This window comes from Caretta caretta, chromosome 5, assembly GCF_965140235.1.
Source record: "Caretta caretta isolate rCarCar2 chromosome 5, rCarCar1.hap1, whole genome shotgun sequence".
Lineage (NCBI taxonomy): Eukaryota > Metazoa > Chordata > Testudines > Cheloniidae > Caretta > Caretta caretta.
This window is the reverse complement of record NC_134210.1, coordinates 101,060,571-101,079,818: the sequence shown is the minus strand read 5'-3', so window position 1 is coordinate 101,079,818 and position 19,248 is coordinate 101,060,571. Positions and strand designations below refer to the sequence as shown.

The following is a 19,248-nucleotide window of genomic DNA, read 5'->3' as shown; positions in this document are numbered from 1 at the left end:
CAGAGTGCACTTCCATTTTCTGTGTTTAGGATCATGGTTAAATGGTTTTCATGGACAAAGCACCAACGCTGGTAATTCTAGTCATGCATTTCCTAGGAAAACTAGATGAATCAAAGATGACTACTTTACTTTCAAATAGATTTAAGCATCTGTTGAACATCATCATAAAAGATATTGACATGAGTCAATCATTAATGGAAAACCTGTTTAAATGTCATTTGACGGTTATCTTAGCAGGCTGGTTAATAATCCTTATCAATGGTTTTGTTGCAAGGCAAGCTTCTAAAACCTTATCTGTTAGATATTCTAATGTGTAATACTTTAACTTGCTTCATTTCAATAACTCCATTGCCTTACTCCTCTTGCTTTGAAGTGCTAAGCTTCTTAGGATAAAGACATGACTGATCCTATTTTATTAAGTCCTTAATATTCCCTATGAATCAGGAAAATAGTATAATAAAATGGATTTACTACCTACAGGGGAGGGGGCAGAGTACCTAGCTCTGAACAATATCGTATATAACAAATAATTTAGATGGTCGGGTAAACTTGGGGGTTTTTTGGTAGAAATTAAAGAGTTGCAGACAAGAGCTCTTGTTTATTGGGTGTTGTATGAATGGACAAATTATGGAACTGCACTATTTCATCATAGAAACAGGTGCACATAATCCTGCAAATGTCATCTTGACTGTTTTTGCCATCTCCAAGCACAATCGCCAAGCCCTGCAAAGGAGATTTCAGTCCAGAATAGGAGTAATCCAAGCTGTAGGTTTGAGGTGCTGCTTACATGCCATAGAAAAGTAAAGGGGTTTACACAGACAAATGTATAGACCACACCTACCTGAAAACCTCCTACATGGCTTCTGTTGTGAAAGGCCTCCAGAGTATTTCATGGATTTTGTGGGGAAGCCAAAATCAGGACAGAGAACTTCCATTTTACACTGTTTCTTTTGGCCATTTGTTTTCTGGTCTTTTTATATGGGCATCAGCCAGCAGAAATTTATTCATAGCTACTGGACCTGATTCTCATCTAATTTTAAACTGGTGTGGAGTTACTCGCTTCCTGTCTATGCTACTGTGAGATCAGAATTGGGTCTGTTATGTCTAATGTATATTACATGTTGCACTGTGAATGCCTGTGACAAACTACCAATATTGGGGATTGCTAAGGAAGTGTAAAGAACGAGGAGTACATGTGGCACCTTAGAGACTAACAAATTTATTTGAGCATAAGCTTTCGTGGGCTAAAATCCACTTCATTGGATGCATGCAGTGGAAAATACAGAAGGAAGATTTTATATACACAGAGAACATGAAACAATGGGTGTTGCCATACCTACTATAAAGAGAGTGATCAGTTAAGGTGAGCTATTATCAGTAGGAGAAAAAAAAATCTTTTGTAGTGATGATCAGGATGGCCCATTTCCAACAGTTGACAAGAAGGTGTGAGTAACAGTAGGGGGAAAAATAAAAATAGTTTTATTTTGTGTAATGACACATCCACTCCCGGTCTTTATTCAAGCCTAATTTAATGGTGTCCAGTTTGCAAATTAATTCCAATTCAGCAGTTTCTCGTTGGAGTCTGTTTTTGAAGATTTTTTTGTTGTAGTATTGCCACTTTTAGGTCTGTAATCGAGTGACCGGGGAGACTGAAGTGTTCTCCGACTGGTTTTTGAATGTTATAATTCTTGATGTCTGATTTGTGTCCATTTATTCTTTTACATAGAGACTGTCCAGTTTAACCAGTGTACATGGCAGAGGGGCATTGCTGGCACATGATGGCATATATCACATTGGTAGATGTGCAGGTGAACGAGCCTCTGATTGTGTGGCTGATGTGATTAGGCCCTATGATGGTGTCCCCTGAATAGATATGTGGACACAGTTGGCAACGGGCTTTGTTGCAAAGATAGGTTCCTGGGTTAGTGTTTTTGTTGTGTGGTGTGTGGTTGCTGGTGAGTATTTGCTTCAGGTTTGGGGGCTGTCTGTAAGCAAGGACTGGCCTGTCTCCCAAGATCTGTGAGAGTGAGGGATCGTCCTTCAGGATAGGTTGTAGATCCTTGATGATGCGCTGGAGAGGTTTTAGTTGGGGGCTAAAGGTGACGGCTAGTGGCGTTCTGCTACTTTCTTTGTTGGGCCTGTCCTTTAGTAGGTGACTTCTGGGTACTCTTCTGGCTCTGTCAATCAGTTTCTTCACTTCAGCAGGTGGGTAAAGGAAGTGAAGTGCCATACTCCTGCAGTCACTTTTCCAGGAAGTCCATTGCCGATCACAGTCCTGGTTAGTTTCACTCGGCATTAGAGGCTGTTGCTTCTTAAACTCTTAAAGCCGGGTAGAAATGCAACAATGCTCTCCTGCAGCTGCTGTTCTGAATGTATGATGAGGAGGGAAGGGGAAGACAAGTTTGAAAGCACGTTAATGACAAATAATGTAAAGGTGACCATATTTTCAAAACTGAAAACCAGGAAAATTGTGATGACATTTTTTCAGGTTGTGAAAGAGACACAGAAAAGGACATTTCCTTTTGTTACTGCCAGGTTCTGACTCAGAGTGGAGGATTTTTTCCACTAGCTTATCATTATGAATTAATTTATCATGAAACATTGAATAAGTGTCATTAACATTCTCTCTGAGCAAAAGAACAACTTTAACAGTGTCTAGATCATTCAGTTTTTCTTTTCACTCCAAACACTAGTCATTACTCTGAAACCTCATTCCACTAGATTGTTCCTGGTAAATAGAGCAAATTCCACATGTATAACAATATTTTATGAACAAATATGTTGTGACTATAAATAAGCCAAATATTTTGATGATTGTAGTGGGGGAAAAACAAGGCATTTCAGGTGTCATAAAAGAAGTTCCTGAGACTCCAGGACATTACATGAAAAATTGGGACATATGATCACTTTAATTGGTGTCCTACTTCACATTAAAATACTTTTGTCAGACTTTACTGTAAAACACTGCTGGTTATTTTATTTTCCTGTTAAACCTTTTTAGTCCAGATACTAAATTAATCAAATGTAGAATTTATTCATAATATATGACTAAGCGTGCTTCATGCAGAATAAGTTCAAGGCAATCTCAGTGGTTTCCAAATATTCAAGTAGTGTAAGAATGGTGGGTTGGTGTCAGATGGCTAAAGAATATGTTTTCAATTAATTTTTGAACTTATAAATCATAAATAAAGACTTTTTAAAATTAAAGACTCCAGAAAGAGGCATTTGTATGAAATCCATGAATTTTTAATAGCTAATTATACATATTTAAAATATCGGTGTGCTTTTTTCTTATGGAAGATGAAGTTAATTGGTAAAGCAAATAATAGAATGAGGGTAAATTCCCTGCTAAATGTTAAGCATAAACGTATATTTATGATTAACCATAAACAAAGCAACAAAATAAGAGATAAACAAAACATTCTTATATAACTAAAAATATAGAGAATGAGTGCAACAAAATAGTTTAATCCCTTCTTAAAATATCTTTGTTTCTTCTTTCCTCATCTGATAGGGCCAGTGATACTGAGAGTTTCTATTTGCCAAACATTCTGCACAGTGCAAGTAACACTCTCCATTATCTTTATCTTTGCACAGAACCCATTCTGAGTAGTATAATAATTTCTTTTAGCAATACAACAGTGTCATATAAATGTGGAATTTATTTGATTTTTATAAATACTGTGCTTTATTGTATATTTTGAAAATAAGGGTAAACCCTTTAGCATGTGAGCTTTATAATAAAACCTCTGGCTAGTTTTTCTAACTAATCATTCATTTTTAACGCTTGTATTGTATACTCAAAACTTCCTCTTGATTAAAATTTGAATATACACAGTGTAGCATTATGCCTTAAATGATGTGTGGAATCAGCTACTGTGTACACATAGAATCATAGAACTTGAACGGACCTCAAAGTCACTTAGTCCAGTCCCCTGCATTCAAGACAGGACTAAGTATTATCTAGACCATCCATGACAGGTGTTTGTCCAACCTGCTCTTAAAAATCCCCAAGGATGGAGATTCCATCACCTCCTTAGGCAATTTATTCCAGTACTTAACCACTCTGACCGTTAGGAAGTTTTTCCTAATGTCCAACCTAAACAGCCCTTGCTGCAATTTAAGCCCATTGCTTCTTGTCCTATCCTGAGAGGTTAAGGGTATGTCTACACTACAAAATTAGGTCGATATTATAGAAGTCTATTTTTAGAAATCGATTTTATACAGTCAATTGCATATGTCCACATTAAGCGCATTAGGTTGGCAGAGTGCGTCCTCACTACTGTGGCTAGCATCGACTTACGGAGCAGTGCACTGTGGGTAGCTATCCCACAGTTCCTGCAGTCTCCGCTGCCCATGGGAATTCTGGGTTAAACTCCCAATGCCTGATGGGGCAAAAACATTGTCAAGGGTGGTTTTGGGTACATGTAGTCAGTCACCCCTCCCTCCATGAAAGCAACAGCAGACAATCGTTTTGTGCCTTTTTTCCATGCAGACGCCATACCACGGCAAGCATGCAGCGCACTCAGCTTAGCTCACCGACAGTGCCGCTGTTGTGTCCTGGGTGCTGCTGGCAGCAGACGGTGCAGTAGGACTGCTAACTGTTGTCCTACACCGCTTCCGCTGCTACTCTGCTCTGCTGCTATTGTCTCAATAGCAAATTTCTCCATGTTGTCTGTCATGGGCTCCCGGATACATGTGTTCTTCCTCAGGAAATGTGTGTGGTGCTAACCGTCGTCCTCCACCGCTTCCACTGCAACTCTGCTCTCCTGCTCTCATGAATCCACCTCGCAGGTCCTTCTCGTGACATCCGTCAGCCACCGCTTCCACTGCAACTCTGCTGTCCTGCAGACGCCATACCATGGCAAGCATGGAGCCCCGCTCAGATCACCGTGGCAGTTATGAGCATTGTAAACACCTCGTGCATTATCCTGCAGTATGTGCAGAACCAGAACCTGCAAAAGCAGGTGAGGAGGCGACGGCAGTGTGGTGACGAGAGTGATGAGGACATGGACACAGACTTCTCTCAAAGCACGGGCCCCGGGAATTTGGAAATCCTGGTGGCAATGGGGCAGGCTCATGCCGTGGAACGCCGATTCTGGGCCTGGGAAATGAGCACAGACTGGTAGGACTGCATAATGTTGCAGGTCTGGGATGATTCCCAGTGACTGCGAAACTTTTGCATGCTTAAGGGCACTGTCATGGAACTTTGTGACTTGCGCTTCAGGGCAGGGGAAAGCAAGAATACCAAGATGAGAGCAGCCCTCACGGTTCACAAGCGAGTGGCGATAGCCCTCTGGAAGTTTGCAACGCCAGACAGCTACCAGTCAGTCGGGAATCAATTTGGAATGGGCAAATCTACTGCGGGGGCTGCTGCAATCCAAGTAGCCAACACAATCACTGAGCTGCTATCAAGGGTAGTGACTCTGGGAAATGTGCAGGTCATAGTGGATAGGTTTGCTGCAATGGGATTCCCTAACTGTGGTGGGGCGATAGAACACATATCCCTATTCTTGGGACCGGACCACCTTGGCAGCCAGTCCATAAACCGCAAGGAGTACTTTTCAGTGGTGCTGCAAGCACTGGTGGATCACAAGGGATGTTTCACTGACATCAACGTGAGGTGGCCGGGAAAGGTACATGATGCTCGCATCTTCAGGAACTCTGGTCTGTTTGAAGAGCTGCAGGACGGAACTTACTTCCCAGACCAGAAGAAGCTGTTGGGGATTTTGAAATCCCTACAGTTATCCTTGGGGACCCAGCCTACCCCTTAATGCCATGGCTCATGAAGCCATACACAGGCAGCCTGGACAGTAGTAAGGAGCTGTTCAACTATAGGCTGAGCAAGTGCAGAATGGTGGTAGAATGTGCATTTGGACGTTTAAAAGCACGCTGGTGCAGTTTACTGACTCGGTTAGACCTCAGCGAAACCAATATTCCCATTGTTATTGCTGCTTGTTGTGTGTGCTCCACAATATCTGTGAGAGTAAGGGGTAGACGTTTATGGCAAATCGCCTGGCCACTGATTATGCACAGCCAGACAGCAGGGCTATTAGAAGAGCACAGCAGGGCGCGCTGCGCATCAGAGAAGCTTTGAAAACCAGTTTCATGACTGGCCAGGCTACGGTGTGACAGTTCTGTTTGTTTCTCCTTGATGAAAACCCGCCCCCTTGGTTCACTCTACTTCCCTGTAAGCCAACCGACCTCCCCCCTTCAGTCAACACTTGCAGAGGCAATAAAGTCATTGTTTCAAAATCATGCATTCTTTATTTATTCATTGCACAAATAGGGGGATAACTGCCAAGGTAACCCAGGAGGGGTGGGGGAAGAGGGAAGCACCGGGTGGGATGGTGGATGAGGGGAGGAGGGAAGGACAAGGCCACACTGCACTTCAAAACTTATTGAATGCCAGCCTTCTGTTGCTTAGGCAGTTCTCTGGGGTGGAGTTGTTGGGTGCCCGAAGGGGGGCCCACCCCCTGCATTCTTGGGCATCTGGGTGAGGAGGCTATGGAACTTGGGGAGGAGGACGGGTGGTTACACAGGGGCTGCAGTGGCGGTCTGTGCTCCTGCTGCCTTTCCTGCAGCTCCACCAGATGCCGGAGATATCAGTTGATCCCCCAGTAGCCTCAGCATTGCATCCCGCCTCCTCTCATCTTGCTCCCGCCTCCTCTCATCTCGCTCGTCCCTTCTGTCCTCGCATTCATTTTCTGCTTTCCTGGACTCTGACATTGTTTGCTTCCACGCATTCTGCTGAACTCTTTCAGTGCGGGAGGACTGCATGAGCTCAGAGAACATTTCATTGCGAGTGTGTTTCTTTTTTTTGCCACCTTCTCTGCACTTGCCTCTGGGACGGAGATGATAGGGGGAGCATTGAAACAGTTGCAGCTGTGGGAGGGGAAAAAAGGGAGAGTAGTATTTAAAAAGACACATTTTAGAGAACAATGGGGAGACTCTTTCACAGTAAACCAAGCTGTTAACATTACATAGCACATATGCTTTCGGTACAAGGTCGCATTTTGCATCTTATATTGAGGGCCTGCCGGTTTGGTGTGTGAGATCACACACGCAGCAACAGAATTCGGCTTGCAGGCCACCATGGTAAGCCACAGTCTTTCAGCTTCTTCAACCTTCATAACATGTGGGAATGGTTTCAAACAGCAGCACCCTCCTCTCCCATACCAAGCACCCGTTGGGTTGTCCATTTAAAAGGAGGTGCTGCAGTTTTCATGTTAACGTGCAGCGCAAACCCAACTAAACCCCCTCCCACCCAATTCTCTGGGATGATCACTCTCCTGAGGATAACACAGAGATAAAGAACGGATGATGCTTGAATGCCAGCAAACACTAGGACCATATGCTGCCATGCTTTGTTATGCAATGATTCCAGACTACGTACTACTGGCCTGGCATGGTAAAGTGTCCTACCATGGAGGACAGAATAAGGCTCCATCCCCAGAAACCTTTTGCAGAGGCTTTAGGAGTACCTCCAGGAGAGCTTCTTGGAGATGTCCCTGGAGGATTTCCGCTCCATCCCCAGACACATTAACAGACTTTTTTCCAGTAGCTGTACTGGCTGTGAATGCATGGGGAAATTAATCATTAAACATGCTTGCTTTTAAACCATGTATTTATATTTACAAAGGTACATTCACCAGAGGTGCCTTCTCTGGCTTCATGGTCTGGGAACCTGCGTTGGGAGGGTATTGGCTCCAGGGTGATAAACAGTTCCTGGCTGTCGGGGAGAATGGTTTCTCCGCTTGCCTGTTGTGCACTATCCTCATCAGCATCATTATCTTCCTCATCCCCAAAATCCTCATCCCTGTTGCATAAGACTCCCCCTTTGCAGGTGTCTACAGACAGGGTGGGGTAGTGGTAGGGGCCTCACTTAGAATTGCATGCAACTCATCATCGAAGCGGCATGTCTGGGGCTCTGACCCAGAGCGGCCATTTGCCTTTTTGTTTTTTTTGTAGGCTTGCCTGAGCTCCTTAATTTTCTTGCGGCACTGCTCCGGGTTCCTGTTGTAGCCTCTGTCCATCATGCCCTTGGAGATTTTTGCAAATATTTTGGCATTTCATCTTTTGGAACGGAGTTCTGATAGCACAGATTCTTCTCCCCATACAGCGATCAGATCCAGTACCTCCCGTTCGGTCCATGCTGGAGCTCTTTTGCGATTCTGGGACTGCATGGTCACTTGTGCTGATGAGCTCGTCACACTGGCCAAACAGGAAATGAAATTCAAAAGTTCCCGGGGCTTTTCCTGTGTACCTGGCTAGTGCATCTGAGTTGAAAGCGCTGTCCAGAGCAGTCACAATGGAGCACTCTGGGATAGCTCCTGGAGGCCAGTACCGTCGAATTGCGTCCACACTACCCCAAATTCAACCCGGCGATGTCGATTTCAGTGCTAATCCTCTCATCGGTGAGGAGTACAGAAATCAATTTTAAGAGCCCTTTAAGTCGACAAAAATGGCTTCGTTGTGTGGACGGGTGCAGGGATAAATCGATCTAATGCTGCTAAATTTGACCTAAATTCGTAGTGTAGACCAGGCTTAGAAGAACAATTTTTCTCCCTCCTCCTTGTAACAACCTTTTATGTACTTGAAAACTGTTATCATGTCCCCTCTGTCTTCTCCTCTCTAGACTAAACAAACCCAATTTTTCCAATCTTCCCTCATAGGTCATGTTTTCTAGACCTTTAATAGTTTTTGTTGCTCTTCTCTGGACTTTCTCCAATTTGTCCACATCTTTCCTGAAATGTGGGGCCCAGAACTGGACACAATACTCCAGTTGAGGCCTAATCAGCGTGAAGTAGAGTGGAAGAATTACTACTTGTCCCTTGCTTACAGTACTCCTGCTCATACATCCCAGAATGATGTTCACGTTTTTTTGCAACAGCGTCACACTGTTGACTAATATTTAGCTTGTGGTCCACTATGACCCCCAGATCCCTTTCCGCAGTACTCCTTCCTATGCAGTCATCTCCCATTTTGTATGTGTGCACCTGATTGCTCCTTCCTAAGTGGAGTACTTTACATTTGTCCTTATTGAATTTCATCCTATTTACTTCAGACCATTTCTCCAGTTTGTCCAGATCGTTTTGAATTTTAATCCTATCTTCCAAAGCACTTGCAACCCCTCCCAGCTTGGTATTGTCCACAAACTTTATAAGTGTACTCTCTATGCCATTATCTAAATCATTGATGAAAATATTGAACAGAACCGGACCCAGAACTGATCCCTGTGGGACCCCACTCATTATGCCCTTCCAGCATGACTGAACAACTGATAACTACTCTCTGGGAACGATTTTCCAACCAGTTATGCACCCACCTTATAGTAGCTCCATCTAGGTTGTACTTCCCTAGTTTGTTTATGAGAAGTTCATCCGAGACTATCAAAAACCTTACTAAAGTCAAGATATACAACATCTACTGTTTCCCCCATCCACAAGGCTTGTTACCCTGTCAAAGAAAGCTATCAGGTTGGTTTGACACGATTTGTTCTTGACAGATGTATACTGACTTATTTATCACCTTATTATTGTCTAGGCGTTTGCAAATTGATTGCTTAATTATTTGCTCTATTATCTTTCCAGATACGGAAGTTAAGCTGACTGGTCTGTAATTCCCTGGGATGTTCTTATTTCCCTTTTTATAGATGGGCATTATATTTGCCCTTTTCCAGTCTTCTGGAATGTTCCCAGTCTTCCTTGACTTTTCAAAGATAATTGCTAATGGCTCAGATATCTCCTCAGTCAGCTCCTTGAGTATTCTAGGCTGCATTTAATCAGGCCCTGGTGATTTGAAGACATCTAACTTATCTAAGTAATTTTTGACTTGTTCTTTCCCTATTTTAGACTCTGATCCTACCTCATTTTCACTGGCATTCACTATTTTAGATGTCCAATTGCCACCAACCTTCTCGGTGAAACCGAAACGAAGTCGTTAACCACCTCTGCCATTTCCACATTTTCTGTTACTGTCTTTTCCCCCTCATTGAGTAATGGGCCTACTCTGTCTTTGGTCTTCCTCTTGCTTCTAATGTATTTGTAGAATGTCGTCTTGTTTCCTTTTCTTTTTGCGAATACAGACTAACAAGGCTGCTATTCTGAAACTTTTTTCCTTTTATATCCCTAGCTAGTGTGATCTTGTTTTGTGCCTTGGCTTTTCTAATTTTGTCCCTATATACTTGTGTTATTTGTTTATATTCATCCTTTGTAGTTTGAATGAGTTTCCACTTTTTGTGGGACTCTTTTTTGAATTTTAGATCAATGAAGATCTCCTGGTTAAGCCAGGGTGGTCTCTTGCCGTACTTCCTATCTTTCCTACGCAGTGGGATAGCTTTCTCTTGTGTCCTTAATAATGTCTTTGAAAAACTGCCAACTGTTTCCAATTGTTTTTCCCCTTAGACTTGCTTCCCATGGGATTTTACCTACCGACTCCCCAAGTTTTGCTAAAGTCTGCCTTCTTGAAAACCATTGGTTTTTATTGTGCTGTTCTTCCTCCTACCATTCCTTAGAATTGTGAACTCTACCATTTCATGATCACTTTCACCCAAGTTGCCTTCCACTTTCAAATTCTCATCCAGTTCTTCCCTATTTGTCACAATCAAACCTAGAACAGCCCCCCCGCTAGTAGCTTTCTCCACATCCAGTCATTGCAGGGATAGTGTATATGTCTATGAACAATATTGTCCAAAGCTCCCCTGTTTATTAAGTGACATTAGCGTCAGTTTTGTGCACAAAGCAGAAGCTCTTTGAACTGAACACAAGCATCTGGAGCCTCCCTTTGCAAATGTCTTTGAATCCTAAGGTGTGTTCTGGGGAGGTTGGGTAGTATGGAGTGGGCCCAATCCTGACAAATGAATTGGTGCTGTGGGTGCTTGGTACCTCTGAAGATCAGGCCCAAGGTGTCCAAGGCTCTGAACCCAAAAATGGAGGCCCTCAAAATTAACATCATCTTTTGAGGGGGGGAAAAAAACAAAACCAAAAACCCCACAATGCTGCCAACTATTGTTGTTGCAATGGCATCTAAAATGAAGTACACGTAGTCTAATATGGTTGAAAGTATTTTTTATCCATTTATTACTACCTCTTCTTAAAAAGGAAAATGTTCATTTTGAAATACACAGGTCCTAATTCTGTCCTTTGAATATGAGTGCATGGCTGCCATTGATTTTTAACTGAAGTTATACCCGGGCATCTGAGAGCAGAGTTTGGCCCACGAGACATATTTTAAGTTTTTAAGGAAGAATATAACCACAGCAAGGCATCCATCTCTCTTTGTATCAAAGTCAGATACAAGAAGAATGTGCTTTACTAAATGCAAATGTACTTCAAGTTACAATTAACACATTAGTGAAGTGAGTCAAGTGCTAGAAAGCCTGTGTAAATTTCACTAAACAATAAATTTTTGGTGCCCTGAGGCTTTTTAATGTGCTGTATGAGGAAATCAATTTACTGAGGAATGAATGCATGCAAAAAATTAATAAAGCACAAAAATATGCTCAAATAATGGAGCACGTTCTAAATCCATTACATAACAAACCCTGGCTAGTACAAACTCATTTGATTATCAGTGTTTGGCCCATTGTAGCAGTCAGTCACTTTTGTCTTGTTACGCGTTTCCCATCAAGCATCTCAACTCTGATCGCCATGACCATATTCATTCTTTATCAATATGGGCAGGAAACACTGCTTCTCTGGTTGCCCTCAGTGTCACTCCAACAACTGCGCCATAGGTATTCCTCAAAGAGAACTAGTTCCTGAACATTGAAGATGGGAGCTTTGCCTGAAATAAGGTGCACAGGGTTGGACCCGGAGTGGGGCATTCCAGACAGCAACTCCCTACAGCCCAATTGCCTTTCTTCTCACTACCATGAGCATCATTTTTGTGACCCAGCACTAATTGTTAGTCTTTAGTCACGTCCAACTACAGTCCTGTCAATCCTTCTCTTTCCGCATTGTAAACTGTGTGCAGCTTTTTTCCTAAATGTTTAGGGCTCAATGGTGACTAGTCTGTTCAGGTTGGGGATGTGAGAAGGAGCAAGAAGGAGCTAGTCACAATTGCAGAGAGTACAGTACAGGAGCCGCTTAAAGCTATGCCAGCAGTGCTATTAGTCTCTGAGAGCTAGGAGAAGTGAGGGCAGGGCCTGAGTTTGAGTGCTGTGGTGAGGGAATGCATACTGTACCCTTTACAAAGAAGTAACAATGGCCATTCAGACCCAGCCACACAGATCAATGGGAAAACTGTGCTTCATTTATCCTGGTCTCATAAAAACGTGCTAGCAAAGTGATTGATTTAGCTCTGTCTTCTTGCAAAGCTGATGATTGAAAAAGTTTAAAAAGTCCATTTGTCAGGTTCATTTCACTCAGTCATCAAAATACATTCCTTCTACTCAGTCATCAGTTCCACTTCATCCATCCACCCAAATTCATTCTATTCACCTATTCAGCAGTTTCACTTTACATAGTAAATTGCTTTGCATAGTGAACCCACGTCCCACAAATAGCAGCATAACCTGCCTTGGCCAGGGTGTCATGTCCACACACTGAGGATGATACATACATCAGTCTATTCACTAAGCAACTGATTAGAAAATCCTTCTTGTACCATTTTCCAGTGTACAACTGGATCACAGTTCTGAAAGTTTGCTGCAGTGGAACATTATGTGGAGCATATGCCTGGTGCCAGATACGTTATTTTAAATGGCATTTTGAGTATGATTTCTATCTGGTGGTTGCCTTTTCCTAAATAAGGTAAGCTATTCAAAATGCCTGAGGAGCTTGCATTTTCCTTCACTGCCAAGGTTAGATTCTTCTCTTGAATTGTTTGAAGGTTAATTAAATACCTTTATCTGGAACTAAAGTTAACAGTGACCTACAAAAGAGTTTAATAAAAATGGGACTTTTGTGTCCTCTGTATGCTTTATTTGGATATACAAAGAAGGTCTGAAAGTGGAGTCTGCATTGGTTTGGGTTTTTTACACTTTAGTGATGTCAATTATGGTCTTCCCTGGTTTTTCTAGAAGTTTGCTGGTGATCCATTTGACCTTGATTTAAGTGCCCAATATAGACACACCTGATCCTACAGAAATATTAAAAATAAAATTTGTGCTATAGAAATTAATTTCTCCAGTAATATTATAGAATAGAGTAATTTGTTATATATTTTTAAATAACTGTCATGTTCATTAGTCATATTATGAGTATAACTCTTGTAGCTTTATTTACATATATATTAATTATTCATGAGGCTTTACAGATCCATAAGAAAACCTACACCTGGAGGAATGTATATTCAATTTATTTTCTATTTTCAAATCTTGGAAGTTTTATAGCTGACTTCAATGAGACCAGGATTTTGCCCCCATGCATTCTAAGGCCCTGATCAATCCGACAAGGTTATAAATGCCTCGTGTGGTTGGCTGATGCACTTCACTTTCACTGACTTCAGTGATATCCAGGTTGCCCAGTATCTCTCAAGAGCAAATACTGGTTTTATGAATTAAGTATATCAATATTCACAGACATAAATGTACTAGGGATACTATTTTACAGGGGAGAAGATAATACTGTGCATGTGAATTTTTAAAAAAAAAAGAGTATCACTGCAGAACTATACTTCAAGTTACTGAAATGTGAAGATGGAGGGTGTCTTTTTCATTCCAGGCTGCAATCCAGACCAGTGAGAGTTTGTCTCACCACCTGCCCTGCAACCTTGAGTGCCTCACAATGCTTTGTTGTTGTAGCTCCCAACCAGGGCCACTCACAAACAGTCTAACATTGTGTAAGTCACACACACAGTGTCTGTGTATAGCTGCAGCCCTGGTCCACCCACTCTGATCCCAGCAGCCTGTCAGCAACACACCAGTCAAACTCTAGCTTCCAACAGACTTGGTTACTACTTGCAGGGCCAACACAGTCCCAATCGCAAATTTTCCCAAAAATGTGGGTTTTGCACTGTCCAGCCCTCTCCTGGACAGTCTGGCTATTAAAAGTCTGTTGTCCTGTAAAGGGTCAATTTTCAACAGTTTGCTACTTTAACTGGAGTTACCAAACAGTTCAGTTTAAACACATTAGTTTAGATTAAAATTAAAACAAGTTTAAGTGAGTACAAGTATAAAGGTATCAAAGTCAGAAATGGTTACAAGAAAAATCAAGATAAAATAGTTCCTAGTAGCTAAAATTTAACAAGCTAGACTTGGCTCAAGGTAAATCCTTACCACATGTTCCCAGCAACTGTGCTGACCAGAGTCTATGGGGCAGAGGTGAAGGTGGGCCAGTACAGCGTATCGGTCAGAAGTGGCCGCTGGTACAAGGCCGTACACAGCTGACATTAAAGTGGTGCCGCAGCAGCGCTTTAACATCGCTGCCCCTTTTGCCTCCCCCAGGTCTGCCGGGGGGGGGGGGCAAAAGGGGCAGCTGCCACGGAGCCCCAGGCCCTTTAAATCGCTGCCGGAGTCCTGGGCAGCACAGGCTGGCCAGCACTGAAGGGCTGGCTGGGGGAGGCTGACTTCCAGCCCCGTCCCTTCCATCTGAGGCCCTGCCCCTTCCAGGGGTCCGGAGCCAGACCCCCCCTACTGGTAAGACTTTTAAGTTACTTTCACCCCTGTTCAGGGGTCAGAATCTCCCCACAAAGTCAAAGGGCTTGTTCCTTTGTCATCTTAGGTGAAAAAGACCTGGCGGGTCTTTGCACCCTTGTAATGTGTTATCCCTGGATAACACTCATTCCAGATGTGAGGAAGGATACGTGGAGTCCCATGGTTAAAGAGGTTCAATGTTGTTTGCTAAAATGCATATAGATCTGTTCTTATCCCCCTTCGTTGCCAGAGAATGCCTTCTTGACAGGTGATTAACTTTGATGACACCTGGCTAGCGGCCTCAGCTTGTCCTTTGTCTTTGAGAAACAAGTTTACCCCTTCCCCAGATGGACTGGTAAACATGGTCATTATCATTTCATTTAATGTTCATAATTCTTCATACGCATTTTGTACATACATTACACAAGAATATTGATGATCAATGTGTTACTAGTTTATAAATGATACCTTGCAAGGCATATTTTGCACAAAGATTATTACAATAATGTGTAGGGTGGAATTACAGGAGTGCTTTTGGTCACAGAGAGAGAGAGATTTTATCCAAGTACAGTTTTATAAAGTGCAGAATAAAGAAACAAAACCTCCTAACCTCTTAAATTATTTTCTATTTCCAGTAATAGAGAATAGAAGAAAATCAAAGTAAAAGTGGATAAGACGTGACCATGGTTGATGAAGAGCACTTTCTGCACTCCTGATTTAAAGGGAGGAATTTGCTGAGCCTAACAGACAAAGAGTAATAATCAATGGAACTTATCTCTGAGAAATGTCATGGGAACCTTGAACCATGGAAATGATAGCTAGACTCGACAGATGTGACATGAAACATTCCACACTTTGCTATCATGTGCTGTTGCTTGCTAAACTGTGAAGAACTGCATAAACTGTATTTAAGATGCTTTCTATACTAGTGCTAATCACCTTTTTTGGACCTGAAAGTGATATTTTCCTATTGACTCTCATGATTTCATTTGCATGTATTCAGTGATTGTGTACAAGCAAAATATGTAATCCGCTTTACCTATTTAAATATCCATCATCAACACAGTGGTAAATAAAATTAATTCCACTTTTTTCTCCCCCAGAATCATAATTACTTAGGTCCATGTTGTTGGAAGTTCAAAATTATTTCAAACAAGGATTAATGTAAATGTCTGCACTTACTTTATGGACAATAGCCTCTAAAGATATTTTCACTGTTTGTTGGTGAAATGAGGGGAAAAAAACTATTTATAACAAGGCCTTATGTTGTGTACATAAATTGTCTTTGAAATGTGTGATTTAGTTTATTGCTTGTAAAAGAGAAATTATATAATTTATTTAGTAAATACTACTGTAAACTATAGTTTTATTGACAGAAATAAAATATTTTGTTCTCAAAACCTATGGTGCATATTTCAAGCTGTTTCTGGTCTATACACTTCCTGTTCTTGCCTTCTGACCCTTTCTAAGAGAATCATTATTTATGCGCTGTGCCAAACAGTACATAACAGGTAATCTGTCCCGTATGCCCTCACATAGAAGAGAAGGTGGAAAAAATGTTGTACTAGAAGGAGAAAGGCAAAGGAACAGATGTAGGGTGACCAGATGTCCCGATTTTATAGGGACAGTCCCGATTTTTGGATCTTTTTCTTATATTGGCTCCTATTACCCCCCTACTCCTTGTCCCGATTTTTCACACTTGCTGTCTGGTCACCCTAAACAGATACAACATGTATGGTTTGATAAATGTTACAGATCTCTCACCATGTGCAACCATTGCAGGACAAAAAAAGGTAGAAGCAATCTGGTTCCACATGGGAGCAGAGATTTAGTCACAGCAGGGTAAGGGCTGCTAAGCATCATTCTAAGAATCCAGACCTTGATGTGGGAGCATATTTAGGAACTTCATAAATGCCTCTTTAAGGTGTATGGAAGCTATTGGGGATGATGATAGCTCTCCCAAAAATAACATTCCTTGCAGAGCGGATAGTGTAGGACACTGGAGCTGGCACTTCTGTAGAACCTGCCATGTGAGGATTTTTCCCAACATTAACAAATCAAACCTCCGTACCTTTGTGAAAGAGACGAGTATTATCCCCATTTTACAGATGGTATGGACAAACAGAGGTCATATAACTTGTTCAAGTACATAGAAAATCTGTGGCAAAGCCAGGACTAGACCCTCATCTTGTAGAACCCGCCATGTGAGGATTTTTCCCAACATTAACAAATTAAACCTCTGTACCAGATGACAAAAACAAAATATTGGGACACATGGGGGGGCAGCCACAGGCTCAAAAGCCGGAGTGCCACCGAAGCGCAAAAAAAAAAAAAATAGCCAGAGTGCTGCCGAAGCAAAATATCGGGACAAATGGTGTCCCGACCGTACATCGGTCGGGACGCGGGACAAACCACTAAATATTGAGACAGTCCCGATTTTATCGGGATGTCTGGTCATCCTAGATAGTTCCCAGTGGCACCCTGGATGTTAAACAACAGAGAGATCTATGCCCTTAACCAAAACTGCTGCATATAATGTGTATGTGTGAGATGATTGCCTCCTGCTTCCTGCATAATCTATAACAAATATAGAATATGTCTGAACAAAATAAACTTCACTGAAATGTTTTGTTTCATAAAAAAAACAAAGTTCCTAGTTTTTGGCATCAGAGAGACTTTTTTCAAAACAGACAGAAGCTTAATTTTTCTTGGTAGATTCATCTGTTTTCCAGTTATCTCAAGGACTACAGAATGCCCTTATGCTTAGCAAGACCCCAGAAAAAAGAAATGTATTGAAAAGAGACCAGTCTATGCAAGGATACATTTTATACTGTGTAATTCTCAAATAACATGCTTTCTTCTGTATAGCTGCTTAAAAGGCTTCATAAATGGAAATGCTGTAATCTTCAGAGGGAATTTGCTCCACATAAAAAGATTACATATCATGTTCAGTATGTTTACATACTGTCACCCCAGCATGCCTACTCTCCCCCTTGAATAGAAACAGCCACCCATTGCAGATAAAAGGAAATCCAGGTTAAATTACAAGTATTAGTGGAAAGATTCTTTTCTTTCTAAGGCTCGCATTCTGAAGTGTGCATTATTGTGTTCCTGTTGATATGATTTCCAATCAGTGCAGCCAATGGACTTTGTGAAAGGAAGTCCAATGAAGCACTCCTGATGGCCAATGGTTCAAGCCTGCCCCAGAAAAGGTCTAATGCCTGTAACCATATGAGAAAATCTTACTACAAAATAACAGTACAATAGGTTTAGAAGGACTCTGCATGTCTGATCTTTAAGTAACTGGATGCTATTTAATTTGCACGGATGGCTTTTAAGTAAGCTTGAAGGATCATTTATGCACATCAATAAGAACTGAAAAGGGGACACCTGCCAGGAAAAATTAAAATATGTGCAAGAAGGCCTGGCCACCAAATATTAGGTTTTCTGGGCTAGAAGAGGGTCATCTTAGCTTATTTTTTGAGGTCTGGGCAGATAGCGCCGCATTTTGTTCCCTATGGGGTGTTCTATCTGTATACGCAGGTATTTAAATTCTTTAATTTAAATATGAACCTCCCAGAAGAAAAGGCAGATAATTGTCTGCTAGGGGAATGTAGGGGGAATAATTTAGGCTCGTTATACGTGACCCTGTAATTGATACTGTTCTGTAATCCTGTGGAATTCTGGGGGAGAAAAGTAAATCAAGGTGTCATTTGCATTTAACAAGATTTTGTGGCATAGTCCCTTGACTGAAAAACTGGATACTTCTGCACCTCTTCTAAAATTCAGTACTGAGAAAACCACCAAACTCCTACTTTGATATATTATTTAGATAGTGTTGGCTTTACTATACCACAGGTATCTAACTATTGGATATCTTTCACCATTACATGCCTCAACCCAGTGAACAGCAGATAGTGATAAAGAGCAAATCAGCAGCACTCTGTCTATTCAGCACATAAGCCATTTGTTGAGTCATTTCAGGATGATGTGCACATTTGCTTCCAATATTATATCAGCTTTTTGGCATCAGAGAGACTTTTCAAAACAGGCCTCAACCTGAACACAACTCCTTTTCATGTGAAACTTATAGAAGACCATGGAAATCTGCATGCAGAGGGCTTACAGAAATGAAGTGTGGCATGGTTTTTACAGAGTTTTTTTCAACTTCTATAATTACCATACTTACATTATTTCAAATCCCTTGTGGGACTTGCATGATTTTAAAAAAAAATTAAAGCTTTGAACTCTATATAGCAACATCCCTCATGGGCTCAACATGCTTTTAAGAGATGGGTATTGTTGGTCTCATTTTTCAGGTGGGGAGATTAAGACACAGAAGGGTTAAGTGATATAGAGCAGTGCTTCTCAAGCTATCTGATGTGGGGGACCGGCCATTTTTTTTTTCCAATGTGCACACAGACCGGCAGCCGATGGCTCACATCCAGCACCAGTCTGCGGACCACCACTTTGAGTAGCACTGTTATAGAGTATTAGACGTGGAGGGTAAGATCCATCCTTATGCAGAAAGCCAGCATGCAACCAGTGCATCACTTAGGCTCTATTTTGAAGACTTAAGTAGTGAATAGTCCTTGTGCTACTCTCTGCGCTAGAGAAAATATCACCCTAAGAATTTAATGCCACTGTGTTTGGGTGTTGAATTTTACCCT

The 19,248-nt window shown here is 41.7% G+C and overlaps 1 protein-coding gene across 7 annotated transcripts in view; it reads left to right on the top strand.

The window, feature by feature from the left end:
• PIP5K1B (phosphatidylinositol-4-phosphate 5-kinase type 1 beta) overlaps nucleotides 1-15,982 on the top strand; it is a 166,646-nt gene extending 150,664 nt beyond the window's left edge. For all 7 annotated transcript variants that reach the window (XM_048851734.2, XM_048851736.2, XM_048851733.2 and 4 more), the window contains one exon: nucleotides 15,214-15,982. In XM_048851734.2, coding sequence (XP_048707691.2) covers nucleotides 15,214-15,216 — 3 coding nt within the window. In that variant the 3' untranslated portion in view covers nucleotides 15,217-15,982. The remainder of the gene's footprint in view (nucleotides 1-15,213) is intronic.
• Nucleotides 15,983-19,248: the final 3,266 nt, after the last annotated feature.